The 17,402-nt window shown below is 52.9% G+C and overlaps 1 protein-coding gene across 2 annotated transcripts in view; it reads right to left on the reverse strand.

Moving 5' to 3' along the window:
• Znf423 (zinc finger protein 423) overlaps window positions 1-17,402 on the reverse strand; it is a 303,318-nt gene that overhangs the window by 12,026 nt on the left and 273,890 nt on the right. For both annotated transcript variants that reach the window (XR_009379501.1, XM_059264511.1), the window contains 2 exons: window positions 13,948-14,079; window positions 12,390-12,505 (listed from right to left, as the gene is read on the reverse strand). Coding sequence is in view for 1 of the 2 variants with exons in the window: in XM_059264511.1 (XP_059120494.1) it covers window positions 12,390-12,505; window positions 13,948-14,079 (248 nt within the window). In the remaining variant the exon portion in view is untranslated. The remainder of the gene's footprint in view (window positions 1-12,389; window positions 12,506-13,947; window positions 14,080-17,402) is intronic.

Raw genomic sequence — 17,402 nt, forward strand, 5'->3', positions numbered from 1 at the left:
ACTGTAACATTTGTAAAACCAGATATGAATACACAGCCAAGAAACCCAGCTTTTGTGGCGTGGTAAAGAAAATAGGGTCTTGGATGGTGGTCTGGATCTAGTGCTGACCAGCTCTGTGGCCTCGGGGAATGTATCAACCTCTGTGTGTCTTGGTTTCCTCCTCTTAAGAGAGGCGTCATAAGGACTTTTAATGTTCAAAAGGGCTAAGGACAATGTCTGGCACTTGATAAACACTGGGATAATAATTATGGGAAACCTTCCCATTTTGAAAGACAGAAATAATTATTTACTTTCAACAACCTCCGGGCCAGGAGGTTTACCTTCTGCTCTGTAAGGCGTTTGCTGTTATGGTCACAGTGACATCTCCATATGTGTTTCCTCGCTTCTATGTGAATGGAGACTGGAGGGGGGTTTTCTGGATAAGGCATGTTCCCCTACCCCACTAGAACCCCCACACCCTGTCCCAGATCAACTTAGCCCCTTCTTTCCTCCTCTCCCCGAACCATAGTCCCACCAATATTGTGTTTTATCTGTTCTGAGAATAGAATGACCCAAGATTTATCACAACGACCCCAAATATGACCAGCTCCACATCCTTGAACATGCCCGTGTACTGGCTACCATACATGAGTCCCTGCTATGTGTCAGAAACTGCTCTTCACACATCAATGTCACTTTTCCGACATCTCCGTTTTTCTGATGAAGAAACTGAGGTTTTCCCTCAGTCTTGCAGCTGGCCAGAGGTGGCACTTGTCTCTTGCCGTACCCTCATCCTGTTGTCCCCGGGTGCCACCTGAAGGCCACATCAAAAGGAAACTGTCACCCAGCACAGGCCTCGACCGACCCTGGCCAGCCCGCTTGATTCTGTGTAAACTTCAGTGGCAGACTGAGTACAGCCGGCTCACTATTGACACAGCAAAATTAATTTCTCGCCCCCCCCCCCATCCTCCGCTCCGTCGAGTGTTCACAGGGCTGCTGACTGCTGCTACTGAAATGCCAACTTGCATTTCTCATCATTAATTTCTTTCTAAATGTCATTAGTAATTGTTCCTGCTGCACCAAAGAGTACAATCTAGGCTTCCACCAGGAGCCACCCTGGTCTCCGGCAGACTCTGCCGGTGGGGGCCAGGGCCCCTGCCATATCAGAGCCCAGCCTCCTAGCAGGAAGTGGCCAGCCACACTCCCAAGAAGAGGTGGTTGAGCAGAAGTGGTCCAAGCACACGGAAGCCTATCCAGGGTCCTGGAGCAACGGACACCAGCCCAGGAGCCAGGCTGCCTAGGTTTCTGTCTCCGCTGCTGACGACCACCCACGTCTCATGTGCTGGCTGAGGGAGACGAGTGAGGCTTCCCACTGAGCTTGACTCGGGGTGTTCCTGATAGTCTTACTATTTCTTGCTTCATACCACCAGGACTGCAAGCTCAACTCTGCCACCAACAAGCTGTGGGACATGGCATCAACTCCCTGGTGTCCCTGAATACGACCCATCAAAAGTAGCGAGCCCAGCACTCAGGAGGCCAAGGCAGGAGGATAAGTGTTGGAAGTGTACCTTGGCTACCTAGCAGTGGCCTATCTCAACAGAAAGTGAGATGGTAACGCCAACTGCCAATTCTGCCCCCAGTACTGTCCCCTTTACCATGTCCTCCTGGGATCTGGGGCTCAGGGGCCTCTTGTGCAGAGGTGATGTCCCATCTAAGAGGGGTCATATGCCCCAGGTCCCAGTGACCAAAAGCCGCAGAGCCTCACAACCGTGCCCTGCCCATGTCCTTCCTGTATACTAAATACCCTGTCTCTGTCCACGTGGGGCAAAGCTTTGTAGTGTGCAACTCTCTGTGAGCACTGAAGCGACATGTCACCCACTGTCACCGGCATTGTCACTGTTACTAAGAAACTGAAGGCATTTGGTCCTGCCTAAAACGGCGCCGGCGAGGGGCTAGGCTCAAAGCACACAATGGTCCCAGCCTCACGGCTCCTGGCAGTCCCCCATGCCCATCTGTCACGATGGCATGGTGCCCCCAGAAAGTTGGTTGGCCCCAGCCCCAGGACATGAATGGCAGGCTCCAACAGGCAGCCCAAGACCCATTCTGAATGCCATCTCTGCTCAAAGCTGAGCCTCTGGGGAGGCTCCCAGTCCCCACATGGGCCTCATCATGGTTCATTGTTCAGCTAGACCAAACCCTGGGGCCCAGAGGACATCTAAGCGGAGCTGGCCACAGGCTCCAACTACTCTTCCCCTCCCCTTCTGTGACTGTCACAAGTCCTTACGCACCCAGGGCTGCTGGAGCAGCTGGAGTCTCATGCCCCAGTGGATGCGCTTGGTTCTGGCCTCACCCTTAGAACTGACCTCATGGGAGACAAGGCTTCGATCTATCCCGGCATCCTGAGGGCTCTTCTTCACTTCCCACAGCCTTAGGGTGAACTCTCTGACAAGGAGGCCCAGCGAGCAGCCCTGGGAAGGGCTGGCTCTGGGATACTAGCCAGTATACACTCCACTAGATTATAGACACAGACCCTAGGCTCCTTCAAGATGGGACTGGTGTTCATTTTGGGGTCCTCTGCACACAGACCCCAAAACTGCCACACACACAGTCCCTCAGGACACGTAGCTGCCCCCAGTGGTGATAGCAGGGATGACAACAATTGTGGTCAGTGACGAGATCACACTTTATAGTGGACAGAGAGGCCTTGTACCCTTGGACATCAGACACTGATGACAGCAAGAGGTAACCTGCAGTAGGCAGAGGCAGGGTCTGGGCCCAAGGTGTCCTGGAGAGTCCTGTGGGGCCCAGCTATGCAGCTGCCTTTGAGGGCTTCAATTGTTTGATTATTGATTGATTAATTTGATCAATCTGTTCTGGATTTTTAGAGATCTTTTATCCAAAATGTTTGACACAAGAAGCATTTCACATTTTGGAGTTTTTTTTTTTTAATTTGGAGTACCTGCAAATGTATAATGTAGAATCCCTTGTAGCTGGGACTCAAGTCCACACTCAAAATTCATTTATATTTTGTGTATATAATTTTATATAAATTTAATATAAATTTTATATTAAATTTTATATATATTTAAATTATTTTATATAAATTTAAAGTAATTTTCTGCCTAAAACATGGAATCGTGGTGTGGAATTTTACACTTGTGACATCGTGCTGGCTCACAAAAACACTGGAATTTTAGAGCTCTTGAGATTTCAGTTGTAGATTAGAGCTGTGCAGTTTTGTCTGATGGGACTGAGGCAGTGGGGCAGTCCTGTATGATCATCCTGCACTCAGCAAGCATGAAAGAAAGGTCCAGTCGTACGAATGGACTTTCCTCTCCATACAGCAGGTGCATGGCTCTAGGCCTTTGTGTGTCTCCGTTGCCTGTACACACTCCTGTGGCACATAGTAGGTGCTCATCAAACACCGAGGCAACACTGAGCACATTGGTGTACCACTCACTGACTGAATTAAGAAGATCCTGGGCCCCAGACCATGGTTGGGATGAGGACGACAGTGGTAACACTGCCCAATGCCTGCAGACTTGGCGATGGCGGCTTTGCAGGCAACACTACCGTCAGACCCTCCAAACTCCACAGGAAAGAAACTTTCTCGCTGGGCTCCTGAGGCTCCAGGGTCACACAGCTGCTTGGTAGCAGGGCTGGAATTCAAAGGCAGGCTGGGCTGCAAGGGCGGGCAGATATGAGCTGTGCTGGGTTCTTCCCGACCTAGTGGGAACACAGTGGCCTAGCTGGAAAGTCACTAATGCTAACCCCAAGGGTCCTGGCTTCCAGAAACCTCCACCCCCGGGAACAACCACCCAGGCAGCAGAACCGGTCCCTGTCAGCAGAGGTGGTAGCTGCACCCAGGGCGGTGGAATGCCTATGAAGTCTCCGAGAAAAGTGGCTCCAGAAGACGAGCAGCCAGCTTGGTCCTCAGGCCTCAGGGCTCCTGGCCTCACGAGTGACCAACTCCAGTGTTAGCAACAGAATCCAACTCCCAGGGGCCACTGGGGTGTCTCCCACCCCAGTCCCAGCCAAGGCCAAGCTCTGCTCTCCCTCCAGTGGTGAGGTGCCCGGGGCCAGGCCATTTTTTAAAGCAGACAGAGGAAGGCATGCTAGTCACAGAAAGCGCAGCTAACGAGTCAAATGCTAAGCATATGCCTACAGCACTTTTACTTTTTAATTATTATTAGTTATAATTATCCGGCTGGATCTGACAGCAGCAGCACCAAGAAGCAAGGGAAGTGGCTCCTCCATTACCCATCTTATCAGACGGAGGCTCTGAGAATGGGCTCCATGTCTGCAGACTACAGCCTTCCTTCTCTCTCTCTCTCTCTCTCTCTCTCTCTCTCTCTCTCTCTCTCTCTCTCTCTCTCTCTCTCTGCTTGTGTTCTCCTTCTTACTTCCCAAGTGTTCAAAACATATAGTAAAACATATGGGAGAAAAAAGGAAGGGATGGATGAAAAGATGATGGATGATTGTGTAGGTAGATGGTGGGTGTATAGGTAAATGAGTGAGTGGGTGGATGGATGGATGGATGGATGGGTGGGTGGGTGGATGGATGGATGGATGAATGGGTGGGTGGGTGGATGGATGGGTGGGTGGGTATGTGGATGCATGGATGGATGGATGGACGAATGGATGGGTGAGGGGTAGGTGAGCATGTTGTGGGTGGGTAGATGGGCTAATGAATGGGTGGGTGGGTAGATGCGTTTGTAGATGGACAATGGGTGAATAAATGAGTATGTGCTAGAGTGGATGAGTTGATAGGTGGATGTAGAGGAGATTAGTAGGGAAATGGATAGGTGGGTGGATGGATCGATTGATAGAAGGATCTGTCAATGAATGAATGAGTAGGTAGGTTGTAGTGGAGGATAAGTGCATGGGTAGGTGGATGAATGGAGGGAGGAGAAAGGGATGGAGGGAGAGTAGGTGGATGGACGGGTGAATGGATGGATGGGTGTGTGATGGGTGCATAAGTGAATGGATAGATGATGGGTGAAATAGGTAGGAAGACGAATATGTGGTGAGCAGATAAGATTGGTGGAGGAATGGATAGAGGGATGATAGGTGGATTAATACGTAGATAGGTGGCAAATCTATTGGTGGACGGATGGAGAGTAGGAGATGAGCAGGAAGACGACTAGAAAGTCGGTTGATGGGTGGGTGGGTGGGTGGCAGAAGTCTTCATCCTCCAAAATCTCACATTTGCACAAGAAATCAGGAATATGCGGGTTATTTCTAACTCGTATTAGCAAAGGAGTCTAGAGCTAAATCAAGGACTGGAAAAGCCGGAGGGAGGATGAGGGAGAGCATCCCAGAGATGGGGCCACTTGGGCAGGGTTGAAGAAGGGGAAAGGAAGGGGGTTCCAGCAGGAAGATGGGCAGATGCCTCACACTGGCTTTCTCCACTTCAGGTCTAGGATGAAATGTTAACCTTTCTTGACCATCCAATCCAATTGTTCAGCCTTAACTTTCTCTGAGTGTGTGTGCATGTGTGCGTGTGCGTGTGCGTGTGCGTGTGTGTGTGTGTGTGTGTGCACACCTCTACACTACCTCCATCACAATACAATTCACGAATTTACTGGCTTACTGTATCTCCCATAGAATATTACCTGTGTGGGTAAGGTCCTGTTTGTGTCCCAGCTTCACCCGAGGCTGTGCAAATGTCACCAGGTTGTGAGTGTGTGATAAATGAATAATGAAAATGTGGGAAGGGACTGGGCAAGAAGGGTCCCAGCAGAACTCAGACCACACCCCCGGCTCACAGACACCTCCCCCTGGCTGGGCACCAGGATCCAGCCTGGCAGGGCAGGGCTCTCGCCATCAGACTACTCCGGGTTGCTTGTTAGAGCACCAGCTCTGCTTTTAATCAATTGTAATCATTTCGCTGGAAGCGGCATGATTAGGCACACACAAGCAAACAGCGTGAGCTAATCCTTTAAACAGGCCCGCTCAGTGCTGTGCTGGCCGCTTGGCCGCCGCGGGCCAGCTCCGAATCACTTCCTACGGCCCCTGGCTTTGTCACTGAGGGCCTCAAGAGTACAGGACACGGAGTAGGCCCAAAGTTCCTTCCCCTTGCCCAGTCCAGCAAGGAGAAGTGTGTGTGTATAGCCATGTGAACATGTGTGTGTGTGAGTGTATATGTGTGTGTGTGTGTGTGTGTGTGCGCGCGCGCGTGAGTGTACATGTCATGAACTTGCAAGTGCCCAGGCAGGTTGTCCCCACCAGCTCAAAATGCCAGAGCATTACTTTGGAAGAAAAAGAAGTTACAGCTCTAGGACTCCACCCACACTGTGACAGCACCACACAAGTCCCTGAACACTGTGAGAAGCCGAAAAAGCAGTACCAAGAAGCAGGAGGTCTCAGGCACTGCATTCGCCATGGCAGAGTTATCCCCTCTTCTTCACAGCCCAGCCTTAACAGAAGCCACCCCGTGGCTCCTCTGCAGGCCTCCAGCCTGAGCCTGCCAGGCCTGGCTCCCGGCAGGGCAGCCCCACCAACAGCCTTCCCACCCAGCTCATCCAGGAGCGCTTTCTTTCACATCCCCTGTTACTGCCCCTCCTGCTACCTGCTTGGCCCAACTACTAAAATAGTTTCTGGGTCCCCTGACAACAAGGCTTTTTATAGTTCAGCACTGCAGGCCTCATTTAAATCTATTAGCTCATATAAATGGCAATTTATTTAAACTTTGGAGCGTTTCTGTTTGCCTCAGTAGCAAAGACAATCTGGTTTGGTGGGGGGACTCTACCACTTACTTGTGACCTCAGACAAAACTCGCAAACCTCCCAGAGCCTCAGTTTCCATTTCTGTACACATGTCTGTACACATGAACTCCATGTCTGGAGCAACTCGCTCAAGGCTGTGCTGAGATAAACCGTGCCAACTGCTAGAGACAGGGCTGGGTCACGGCAGAAACGAAGCAGGAGTTTGTCACCACTGCTGTTCAGCCCACTCAGGGATGTGGCCACCATCAGAGCCCAGCCCAGGAGGCTTGGTTGCAGTGCACTGGCCCAGGCATCCCGGTGAAGAGCAGAAGGCAGAGCAACCCCGAAGAGGGGAAGGGCATGCCATCCGTGCTCTGTTAGAGGGCACAGAGGTGCCCAAGGGGATGTGGAGACAGCTGGGCTGGGCGGGCAGAGTCTGCCGCCCCTTCCTTTGGGTTGGCTTATCCTGGCAAGGGGCCGACAGGGCCCCAGGCCTTCATCTGCTGAGGCCTGAGGCTGAGAATACAAGGCCAACAGCCCTGGCATTTTCCGAGTGTCTTATTCCCTAATCATATCTCCATCCTGCCCCTGCTGAGCCAGAGAAAAGGCCAGGGTCACAGGAAATGGAGGCAGGGGGGCCTAGGGCCATGTCCTCTCGGGCCCCCCCCCCCCATCTCAATGCTTCTCTCCAAGCCTCAACATGGCCGTCTGCTGCACACAGCATTCAGGCTAGTGTGGTTGCCTCAGATGGAAGTTCTCAGAGTCCTGCTTTGTTCCAGCTCAGAAAATAGAACTCCAAGAGGGAAGAGACCTTACAAATCCATACGATCTTCAAATTGCCTAAAAGGGAACTGCAGAAAACAGTGGTCAGACCATCGACCACATGGTCTTTCCTGTGTCCACCTTGTGCCAGGCATTTCTGCGTGGAAGGTCCGGACTCCCCGCACTGTACAAATAAGGAAGCCAACAGCCACAGGCCGCACGGTGAGGGCACAAGAAAAGCACAAGGCGACTGCGGAGAAGATGGAGCCCCACTGCCTAAGGGACACTTGGCTCTTGCGGACAGGACCCCAATGTCATCTCCTGCTCTTTGGATTCCAGAAGTCACCTACGTCACTACAGTTTCATTCGCCCTGAGGCTTTAGCTCTCTCCAGAGAAGAAAATCAGGAGTAGCCGATCAAACACCATGCCTTTTCCCAAAGCTTGGGGTCCCCCAGGCATGCTGGGAAGCCTTTTCACTCCAGAGTTGCAAACACTTAGGGACAATGGGCTCCTGGAAACTCCCTGAGGTCAACCTGGGTCCCCATGCCCAGCATGTGGCCTGAGCACACAAGTGTACTGTGGGTGCCTGGGGATGGTGACAGAAGTCCTTCTTGTCCCCTCCTGTTGTTGGCCCACCCACAGGCACTGACACTGGCCTGCTTTCTGTACTGGAACATTCTTGTTTTTCCCGAAATGTCATGTCGGAATGCACATGGCAGGTCCTGTGAGTCTGACCTCTCCTGCTTGGCCTGAGAAATCCCTCCAGGTTATTTCAACATGCATAGACACTGTCCAGGAAGTGCCACCCACTCACCAGGAGTGAATGATGGGAGCTTTCACTGTGGGGCCGCTGTCAGCATAGCTGCTGTAGTTACTAGTGTAGGGTGTGTGTGTGTGTGGGGGGGGGGTCTCAGCTCCTCTCTCTCTGGACAAATGCCCTGGGTTGATTCTGGGGAATGGCAGCTGTGTGCTTAACTTTCTTTTTGTACTGTGGCTCTACCGTGTTGAATTCCCACGGCGGGGTGCCAGAGTTCCCGGCTCTCAGGCCCCAGGCCCCAGACAGGCGCCCAGCTTTCTGTATTGGCCTGGCTTCAGCCACTCTGGTATTGTGGGTGGCATCACACTGTGGCTTTCTCTACTCCTTCCTGTCACAACTGACATTCATCTTCTCTGGGAGGCCTGCCTGTCAAAAGGTTTTGCTCATTTCATTGAGTTTTAGAGTTCCTTACACATTCGGTCAAACTTTTATCCTGTGATGGGCAAGGACCTCTTCCCTGCCCGTGGCTTCCCATTCTCTCAGCAGTGTCTTTCCAAAGCACAGTTTCAAAAATCTGGATTTAGGATGTAAATCAGCCTTCTCTCCTGCTTGGGCTCCTACCACAACGGAAGTGGAGCCGAACCTCCGCGACCCTACACACGTTGCTGTGACCTGTGCTCCAGCTGCTTCTCCCTGCCCACTAGGCCCTGCCCTTTGCTTCGGCTGGGCTCTGCCTGCCCTTGCCCTAGCTGTACACATATCTCATAACAGCCACGGGCCCTTGCACACATGGCTCTCTGCCACAGAAGCTTGCCTGCTCACCAACTAAACTTTCGCCCTAGAGCTGGTACTAGGTACACATTGAGCCCTCCATACACAAGCACCACATAGATGAGCAACACAACTTCGTCTCCTCTCATGCTCCCAGTCATGCATAAACACAGTTTATCCCAAGTCCTTTGACTCAATCTCAGCAGAGCAAGGTGAACTCAGAGGTAAGTAAGTTTGCACTTCCCTCATTCTGGCAACCGTGTCCTGTGAATGCACCCGCTCTTCAGAGGCAGACACAGAACAAGCCTGCAGGCGTCCAGCCCTGTCACCCTTCTGGCCCCACAGCAGAACATTCCAGTCAGTCCTGCTCAGACCCCCACTGTGCATCTTCTCCTCAAGTCCTCTTGGCCCACAGTCCCTGTGCCCACCGGCTCTAGCTTCGGAGAGCCTCCTGACTCAACATCATAGGTCCCAAGAGGCAGCTGAGGCCCAGCAAAGGCGGGTGTCCTGGCTGGCCTCACCGTCTGCGGCTCCACAGGTTCTTACATGGCACCCAGGAGAACCCTCAGCCTCGCTTTCTTCACCCAAACAGGACAATCCAGACCAGCTTCAGTTAATGGCGATAAAATCGTGGGGCCTGAACACCCTCCTCAAACCCAGAAAATTGCTATTCAAGTTACTTAACAAAAGCCGTTATTTGCATAGATTTAGTGTTGCCACACTTCCCATTTAAATGGTCTGTAATTAAAATAATTAATTGCAGAAAATAGTAACTTGTTAAGGCTATAATTTAGGGAGGTTCTTGTGCTTGAGGATTCCACTCAAAGGTTATTAGGGTGACCAGGCAACCAGTGGCTTCTAGGGACCTCTTTTCCCTTTTGGTAGTGCTAGAGATGGGTCCTAGGACTTGTGCATGTTAGGAAGCACTCTACCACTGAGCTACATCCCCAGCCTCTAAATTCTTCTTATTTAAGGCAGGGTCTAACTTACCCAGGCTGGCCTTGAACTTTTGATCTTCCTGCTTCAGCTTTCTGAACAGCTAGCATTACAGGCTTGGTTATTCTTGGGTTGGTCCCTAGCCCAAGGTTAGGCAAAGGCACAGTGAGGCACAGTATGTTACCCTAGTTTCCCAATACCTGTACATTCAGGAAGTCAAGCTAGTCCCATGGTACCACTGATGGGCCACAGAAACGGGAACAGAGAGTCTCCTCTTTCAGGGAGAAACTTGTTTGTTTGTTTATTTATTTACTTACTATTTATTATGTATCTCTCCCTCCCCACCCTCACGAGCACACATTCCGTGTGTGTGTGTGTGTGTGTGTGTGTGTGTGTGTGTGTGTGTGTGTGTGAGAGAGAGAGAGAGAGAGAGAGAGAGAGAGAGAGAGAGAGAGAGAGAGAGAGAGAGAGAACATGCATGATGTCTGGTGCAAATGTAAAGACCAGAGAACAAAGTTGGGTGTCTGTCCTCATCTTCCACATTGAGGGGGTCTCTTGGTTGTGTGTTGCTGCATACACCAGGCTAGCTCTCCCGTGGGCGTCCAGGGATTCTCCCATCCTCACCTCCCATCTCACGGTTGAAGCAACAGGATTACAGGTATGAGCTACAGCACCTGGCTTTATAAGAGTTTTGGGAATTGCGAAGCCAGAGCATCACATATACATAGCAAGCACTTTACCCAGTGAACCACAGGACCCTCAGGGAGAAGTCTTAAAGCCAATGAGAAGAGACCAGTTGTTCCCCTCATGGCGTCTGGGACAATGGAAGAGGACAAAGCCAGCCAGGAGTAAGAAAGGAGAGGTGTATAGCAACTGTGACATTATGTACTGACAGCAGTGGTTTAGACACACTAAGGTGTTCTTAAGCAGCCTGTTCTGTTGAGTTACAGAAAGCTTCATCCCTCAGGGGATCCTGGCCTACTCTGATAGACAGGCCACACAAGTAAGGCAGGTAAGGTAGGACAGGATGTGAAAGCTGTATTTGGGAGAAGGGGCATGTGCTACCAGGCGGACGAGGCAGCTTCCCAGGCTGCCCAGTGTGATTTGGTTGCTAGCCCTGGTCCTGGGGACTGGTTCCTCAATATCCTCAGCACAGAGGCTCAGAGTACGGACCCAAGACAGCAAGAAGGACCTGAGCCTCCACTGATGGTAGTCTCCTGCAGGCACAGTACTGCACAGGTATGAAGTAAGTGTTGCCCTGCGGGTTGATGCACCTGTGAGCCCAAGGTATATCTTCAGGGATCTTGTCACACGCCAGCTCCCTCAGCAGCCTCAGCTCCCCAACCTGTGCATTCAGACAGTGACGCTCCGTCCCGCCCTCAGGAAGCCAAGCATGGAGTGACGGTGTGGCTTGTGTGGAGAAGCTGATTGCTTCGCTTCCCAGTGGAAGCCGGAAGAGCTGGTGCACTCATTGCCCCTCCCTCCTCCTCCTCTCTGCATGGTGACCATGGAAACATAGATGGGCATGGACCCTCTGTGGCACAGGTCACCAATACCATGAACTCTGCCTGGATCTGCCACATGGACGACAAATAAGCCTTTGTTCCAGGCTACAGTAATCTCAAGGATGCTGCTGCTGCAAGCTGACCTCCCTACTGTTACTGATAGCAGTGAGTCCCAGTGGGCAGCATTCCTGAGCATCCATGTGGCTTGGTTCCAGTGGATGGGAGTCCGGTCTCTGGGACTGCAGTGCTGATCTGTATGAGTCTGCTACCCCTCGGTGTATGCACTGCCAGCGCCAATGATGGTGCATGGGTGGGAGGAACTCTCCTTTACATAGTGATGCTATTACAAGGCATGACTTTCGTGTGAGCATGAACGGTGTTTCTGGTGGGCATGTGAACTCTTTCATGTTAATAAGAATTTCCTGGAAAAACCAGTGGGACAGAAAGTTCTGGATCCAGATCCAGATATCCGAAAATTAATATCAAGTAAAAAGAGAAGGAGGCCCATGGGACTCAAGGGCAGGGCTGCAGGTATCCATCCAGTGGCGCCCTGCATGAGGATCCCTTGGCTATGGCAGATTCTGGAGGATCAAGAAAACTGGTGGAGACCCCTGTGGCCTCCTGAGGGCCACACTGGCCTCAGTACTTGTTGCCCTTCCTCTGAGCTGGAGCCAATAGAGACCTCCACTCCTTTCTATATTCCAATTGCCTGGGCAGAGCTGAATTCAGGTTGCATGAGCAGCCACACAGGCCTCCAGCCACAAAGCCAAACCCAGCCAAATACTATCAGATAATCTGAGTGGGGAACAGAAGGAAGGGGCCCCACTAGGAAGCATGATGGGTATGAGCTGGAGTCTCCTGCTGCAGGCTCAGCCCTCTACTGTAGGCTCCCCCAAGAATCCACAGGCTGGTACACACTATTTAGCCAGTCAAGAGGGCAGCTGCTGGTGCAGAGGGGCTGGCACACTCACCTGCAACTCTGTCTGGAAGAAGAACTTCTGTGGGCACTGCGAGCAGTCGTAGATTTTGTCCTCTTGCCCATGCACGGCGAAGATATGCTGCTGTAGCTTGTTGGCCTGGACGAAGACTGCACACACACACACACACACACACACACACACACACACACACACACGACAGTCAGAGACCAGCCTCGGCCTCAGCCCCACCACCTCTCGAAAGTAGGGATCACCCAGGCATGGGTAGGGTTGACCATGGACTACTTCTGGGAGCATTAGTCCCTACCAGAGGACACTGAAGTGGATGAGCTAAGTTTTGCCACTTGGGAGCTGTGCAACCTTGGGAAAGACAATTAAGCTCTCTGGGCTCTGTACCTTCCTTAGAACGCTGGCGTTAACTGTAGTAAACACCTCACTGGATATCTAGGAGGGACATAAGGGCAAATATGGGTGAGTTGTCTAAAAAATAATCAAGACGTGCATGTTAAAGATGGTGAATGTATCCTCTATCAGCCGAATGCCTTCGCACTGCGAGGCAGTCATTGTTATCCCGTCTGACAGAGAAGAAAACCAAGGCTCCAGGAACGTTAAAAGACTTGCCCAAGGTCCCACTGCAAGCAGGTTGCCGAGATAAGAATTAGGTCAGCATAGCACAGTGCCTGGTCCCAAGCAGTTAGTCAACCCCATGGATCACTGTTCCTGTCGTCAGGGTTACTGTCTGCATCCTTGCACACAATGCTAACAGATGGGCAGGGGATCCTGAGTTGGGGGAGGGAGGGAGGGAGGGAGGGACCAGGGTGTTCCAGGGTGGCTGGGCCCCTAGAGGCATGTGCATACACATGTGTGTCATGAGCAGGTCATAGCGGTGGCTTCCCTTCCCAGTGGCAGCAGTCTCCATGGTAGCCCAGTCCTGGGCACACCCAGGAGGTCACCCAAAGCAGCTGTGTGTCTGGGACATGAGCACTTCAGAGATAGCCTCCTGCCAGGCGCCCCCCTGGGGTGGGCTTCCCGCAGCGGTAGACAACAGATGTCATGGAGGCCCGAGAGCCCGCTCCCTGTGCACACCGGCTGCCATCTGGGCAGCAGGAGGGGGCCGGCAAAGCCCCCGAGATGTGCCTCAGGCCGGGACAGCCACTCACTTGCTGGGGCTGGCAGCCAGCCTGGGGGCTGGAGACTTGGCCAACAAAGCTGCCCTCAAGCTGCTTGGCTGAAGCCTGGCTGGGACAGAGGGCTCAAAGGCTGCAAGTGGAGAGTATACAGAGCAGCCCCACTGATGCTGGATGGAGCTCAGGGCTCCACAGAGCATGGAGGAACCCAGGAAGGGGCTGACTAACAGCAACAGAGATGCCGAGGCTGGAGTGGACAGCTGCTCAGCCACAGTAGGAGGGACAGGAAAGGTGTCACCCAAGCTACCCAAGAGGAAGGGACAGATGGGCTATGGGTCAGCTCTCTATTCAGGGAGACAGGGCTTCAAAGGGGAGGGGGCTGAGAGGCTGGGCTCCAGCCACAATACAAGACAGGTTCCTCCCCACTCCCATGCATCCTTGTCATGCCCACATGAGTACCGTACCTGTGAAGCACACGGGGCACTTGAAAGTACCACCCATGCCCTCGAAGCTGTGCTCAATGAGGTGGCAGAGCAGCTTGGCTGGGGAGTCGAACATCTGGTTGCACAGCTTACACTCGTGGTTAATGCCTTCCTCTGCAAGGGAAAGTGACAACTTCAGTGAAGCTCACACAGGAACAACCAGCGCCAGGGCACCCTGCACCAGTCCCATGACACCTCACACCAGCTCCAGGACACCACCCTGCACCAGTCCCGTGATGCCCCACGGTACCCCACACCAGCTGCAGGTCACCCTGCACTAGTGCGTCTCTGATCGCTGGAATGGAAGCTGGTGTAGGGACCACAGACACAAGCCATCTCTCTGATTTGGATGGCCCAGTCCTGACTCTTGCAGCAGCCGGGCCTTGGGTTTAGATGTAGGCCTCAAGGTTTTTCCTCTGGTCACAAGCCATGTTCAACAGCTCGAGTTCTGAGATCCTGCAGAAAGCGGGCCATACTGGGTACTCGATGGTAAAGAGAGTAGCCGGGTCTTTAAAAATCCAATTGCATATTCATGGAGTGTGTGCGATGTGCCAGGAACTGGCTAGAATGAGCTATGCATTCTTCAGAGAATGAAACAGATAATGTCTTTCCCTCATTCCAGTGGGGATGGAGGGTGTGGAGCACTGGTTGGTAAGCTGGGTGTGGGGGTTACTCTAGAAGGGAGGGACCCGAGAGGGACAGAGTGGGAGAAAGTGGACGAGGGAGTTTGGTGAGACCCTAGAAGAAGTTGCAACAAGCAAGCTGTCTCTTTTGTGGAAAGAGCTGCCTATGCTGTGGGTCACAGGAATGGGCAGATTCTTCGATCTGCTTCCTACCAGAACAAATGCTCCCATCTGGGAGCTGCTACAACACCTAAGCCTTCACTCAGTGGTGCCCAGAGAGTGGAAAGAGTCAAGGACCATGTCCTGCCTGCTCACTTGCTGGGCTTGAGCTGAGATCCATGCTTTCAGCCCAGTGGTCAGAGAAGGGGTGGGCTCCCTGACTTGAGTACCTTGGTGTGCCTCAGTGTCCTCTCTTAGAAGCCCTGAGTATCATCCTCCCTCTTATAGTCAAGGTATGAATTAATGAGTTAATTTATATAAAGCAGCACACAGCACACAGCCAGTGCTCAATTAGTGTTTACTGCTGGGCATGGCTGTTTTGGCAAAAATGCAATCTGGGACAGGCAAGGACACAGCCCTCCCTTGGCTCCCCGGGGGAACTGGGCTCACCAAAGGTGCCAGGTGCTCTGATTTGCCCTCAAAGGCAAGAATTAGGTAGCAGAGGGGCCCTGCTGGTGGCAAGCCACAGACACAGATGGGCTGAGCCTCCTGGCGAGTCCCTGGGTCCCCAGGCCCTGGCAGGAATGCTGGGACAGCAGGCTGTCATTCCCCTGGCCCAGCTCATCCCCCACACCCTGGGCACCCCCACCGCTGAATTGCACACTCGTATGTGCAGGTGGGCCTGCCCCACATAGCCCAGTGGCTGGAATCTGCCGGGTTTTTGTCGTGTCCCCGGAGCCCCAGCAACTAGGCCACGTGCACCCGGCAGAAATGCGAGCAGATCTTCCCTCCACACTAGTGGAAAAGAGACTCATTGACAAGTTTGGGGACGTGGGGCAGGCTCAGCACGCTTGCCACAAAGGCCCCACGCACCTCCTCCACTTCCCAGGGGAGATACTCATTGTAATTAGCGATGACTTCCAGTGTGGGGGCTGCCTCTAAAGACCCCCCAACATGCCCTGCACTCCTCCCCACTACACCAACAATGCTTCTCAGAGCCTGGTGTATGGATGAATGAATGCACGCAAGAGTGGATGAGAACCACCCTTCTGTGCGGCTCTCCTATGGCAAGGCGGACGGCGGCGGCGGCTCTGTTCACGACTGAGGCCGGGGTAAGAGCCACAGCTGTGAGAGGTTTCCGCAGAGCTTTCCAGCAGCGGAGTCTCAGAAGCAGTGCGGCTGACTAGGAAATGGATTTCCAGGAAGAAGAAACGGGTTCAGAGAATGAGGTCACTTGCTAAGATTGGGGTGTTGCTCTGTGCAGGATACAAAGCTTATCACACGTGTGCGGCCCACTCCCACCCCCACCTCACCCTCTCACACTGCTCCGGAACCCAAGACTTTCCAGTCCCAGCACCTTGACTGGGCAAGGATGCTGCCGGGCTGTCCTGCAGCTCGCAACACACAGGCCCCCTAGAGCAGGGCTCAGGAAGCAGTCCTGAGGAGAGGAGCCCAGCTGGGCCAATGCCCCTGTCTGGCTAGAGCGGGCTCTGCAGCAGGGATGAGTGATGGCTGACTCCAAACAGAGCCTTTCACCACTTGCCTGTGAATGGGGCTGGGGCTGTCTGATACACAAACACCGTGAGGACAAAGAAGGCTCCTGCAACTTATAAATCAGAGAAATCATGTCTGACAGTCACTTTCCGTTCCGTGAGCGCCGAGCAATTCATCAGCTGCTCCCCTCTGATTCACAGAGGCAGCTCCACCCAGCACCCGAGTTCATAAATATGTGCACAGTCAGGCGGCCCTGAGCCGCCAGCCGCTTGCGGGGGCCTAAACGGCTGACAAATCACAGCCCAAACCTGTGTCAAAGTGAGGTTCCGGGCTAATTAGATCAAAAGCCCAGCAGACAGACGACGCCTGTCTGGGACCCTTTCCTCCATCTCCCCCAAGTGCTTAAAAGAGTCAGACCTGGGGAAGCGGGGAATAACACACGCAGAAAGTCCAAGTGTGAGGGGACAAAGAGCCTGGGGGATCCCGCAGACCTAGGAATGTCTTCCCCTCAGCCCGGCCTTTGATTTGCTCGTCTTCACAAACCGGGCTCCTCCCTACGGCAGGGTGGGCTGCACTCCCTGGGGTGCCCATCAAGTGCACCTCTGCCTAGAAAGCCAGCCCGGAAATGGGGGAGGGCCAGGAGGCGGTGAGGGACTGTCCTAGTTAGTGTGACAAACGCCGCCGCTGGCTGGCAAGCGTGGTGCGTATGACCCACTGTCAGCAAACCCCGTACACCCTCCGCCATCACTCTCACCCCCAGGCTCCAACAGCCTCTCCTTCTGTCCCAAGACAGGGGCGTCCTCTGAGAATCACTTTTCTGAATTATATAAGATGGCACGGAGCTTACCACACCTCGGAGCAGAATGACAAAGCTGTCTGGGAGCTCTTGGGCCTCTCCGCCCCAGTGTGGGAGCTGGGGGACTCAGAGTTAAGACTCGCGATCACTTCCATCCTCCCTATTCTTTTTTTATAGCACATGACAGGCATCCATAAGAGAGACCTGCACACCTCAAGTGAGTTACCCAGCCCCGCTCGTTTGTAAAGTGAAATGCAGATCTCGCCCTGAAATTCAGATCGGCAGACTCCGGCTCCCTGTGAGTCATGCTGGCACAGGGAATCTATTGATTTTGTATAATTTTTTTTTTTTTTAAGTGAAAATAA

Source organism: Peromyscus eremicus, chromosome 5, assembly GCF_949786415.1.
Source record: "Peromyscus eremicus chromosome 5, PerEre_H2_v1, whole genome shotgun sequence".
In the NCBI taxonomy this organism is placed as follows: Eukaryota; Metazoa; Chordata; class Mammalia; order Rodentia; family Cricetidae; genus Peromyscus; species Peromyscus eremicus.